This window comes from Chaetomium strumarium, assembly GCF_033439665.1.
Source record: "Chaetomium strumarium strain CBS 333.67 chromosome Unknown B0T15scaffold_2, whole genome shotgun sequence".
Classification (NCBI taxonomy): Eukaryota; Fungi; Ascomycota; class Sordariomycetes; order Sordariales; family Chaetomiaceae; genus Chaetomium; species Chaetomium strumarium.
Window position 1 is genome coordinate 559,505 of NW_026944430.1, and position 2,312 is coordinate 561,816.

At 59.3% G+C, this 2,312-nt stretch overlaps 1 protein-coding gene across 1 annotated transcript; it reads right to left on the reverse strand.

Annotated features, from left to right (window-relative positions):
* Nucleotides 1-505: 505 nt before the first annotated feature.
* Nucleotides 506-1,971, reverse strand: B0T15DRAFT_549733 (uncharacterized protein; the record flags this gene model as incomplete). Its single annotated transcript, XM_062870229.1, has 3 exons — nt 506-814; nt 912-1,692; nt 1,840-1,971. 3 exons carry the CDS (start codon nt 1,969-1,971, stop codon nt 753-755), a joined length of 975 nt encoding a protein of 324 aa, XP_062723623.1. The 3' UTR covers nt 506-752.
* Between the last annotated feature and the right edge of the window lie 341 nt (nt 1,972-2,312).

Here is a 2,312-nt window from a genome sequence, read left to right on the forward strand (position 1 = left end):
CCACATTGGACAATGATAAATTATTATCAAGATAATAAAGCGTATCATACCAGCACCTAACGAGACTGTAACACATAAACCCTTGATTCTACATTTAGTCCTGTACTTACTTACCTACTACTAGTAGTACCTAACAGTCATTGCCAGAACGCGCACTCTCATACTACCTACTACGTTAGGAAACGAACAGCACATCTGGCACTGACACGCCAGACACGATAACCACGCAACCACCTGCTTCCAGGCCACTAGCTGTAGGTCGAACACAAGCCCAGGCTACACCGTCTAAGACACGCTAGGATTTGGAGACTTGAACGGCATTAGCAACAGCTAACCTCCTCTCACTCTTCAGCTATGCATGACCGAGACTCTTACCGCGAGAACGCCGTGACCTCCACCCCCTCCCACAGTAAGCGCCTACTCTTGGGGTTGAATACCTAGCCAACATGTTGGGTCCCAACCCAAGCCCCTGAGCACTCACCACCACCACCCACCGTTTGTGCACCCTAGAAACTGAAATCATCGAAGCACGGCGCCCCTTTCCTCTGTCCCGTACATACATTGACACGGCCCTTTCGGGAGGACACATGGAACGTGTGTGGGGATGTAAAGCACCTGCGGCGGCGCAGCGCAGTTCCACTACCTAACCGGCGTTCTCATACGGTACCTGGTATACGTTCTAGCGAAGGGTTGCCTACCTACCTACTATGTTCACAACCACCCCCCGCCTAACGCCCTAAGTACCTTTTACCTTAGGCACCCTTTGCCCGGTCACCCAGCTCCCCTCCATTCTCTCGCACGGCAAACTCACACCCTGCTAATCCATCCCGTCCCGCTTCACCTCCCCACATCCACCCCCGAACCCGAAGAACTCAGACCCAAATCCGGCTTCGACTGCATACTATGCATACTATGCATATGTATATCTCTCCGATCCTCCAGCGGGACCTTATCCCCATAGAAGCCGCCCTGGCCGGGGCCGTGCCGCTCGGCCGCCGCCAGACACGCGAGGCACACGCCGCCGCCGTACACGCGGGTGTGGCGCGTCCACCCGTGGCCGGCGTCGTCGACGACCGAGATGATCTCCCCCTGGACATCGATCTCCACGCCGGGACCGCCGGGGCCGCCGACAAACTCGTACTCTGGCGGGGCGGATGGCGGAACGTTGTCGTAGTGCCCTGGCGGTGGGGGAGGGAGGAAGAAGGAGGCCTGGGGGTGGCTTGACGGGGCGAAGGAGTTGTGGAGCGTGCTCCTCCCGGAAGCGGTACTCGTGTCTGTCTCTGTGATGGACGAGGAGGCGGGAGTGCTAGCGGTGGGGATGCCAATGGGAATGCTCCTGGTATAAGACCTACGGCGAGGGAGGGCTGTCTGCGCACTTGAGCTGAGCGCGTCAGTGGATGTGGCCGAGGCGCCATAGTCTGGGTTGGGTTGGTGGATGAAGCTCATGTCGAGGGCTGGCGGGACCGAGGTGGCATAGCCCGGGCGGCGGTCCTCGAACGGGAACGCACCAGCGCTGAGAGTCGGTGGCGTCAGGGGTGGCGGCGGCGGAGGGCGTGAGAAGTGTCTGGGGACCGTTGAATCGGCACCTGGGAACGTGGAATCCCGTGCAGAGCCGGGGTGACCGTCGAGGAATTGTGCACCGTAGCTCTCTGTTTCCCCGTCCGACTCTGAGCCCTTGGGACTGCCATCAACCTGGCTGCCATATCCCACCATTGGCCCTTTTCCTTTCCCTTTGAGAGCTCGATGGCGACTCCCATCTGAGCTGCCGCTGTGGCGCTTTCCGACAGATGCTCGAGAAGAAGCGCGAGGCGAGCGGCTGCGTCTGCTTCTTGCTGTTACCGTCAGGGAGCTCGGACTAGTGGGGAAGGGCCCCTGGTGTTGTTTCGGGCTCGGGGTGCTGACACCACGTGATGCTGCTAGTGCTGACCATGGGTAGTGATCCTCCCCGAGTTCCCCGTCGCTGCCGTCCATGGGGACTAGCTTGCGCTGAGGCTGGAGCTCCTGGCCGGGCACAAGAGTGGAAGGCACAAACCGCGGCGCCGGATCCGCCCCGGATCGATGTCGCCAGGGGCCAGGTCCAAAGCTGAGAAAGAACTTTTGGCGCTGTTCTTCCCAGCCCGAGCCAAGCGGTAGCTGGGTTAAGCTGTGCTTAACGTCGAAGGCGTGAGGAAGTCTTGCGCTGGAGTGTTCTGAAGTGCGCTTACGCCTGATGATGAGGTGAACCACAGCTAAGATGGGAAGGATGCCGGCTGCAAGGAGGTATATATACGCGGTCACGCCTGTTGGGTAGTAAAGGCTCCAAGCAGGCACCT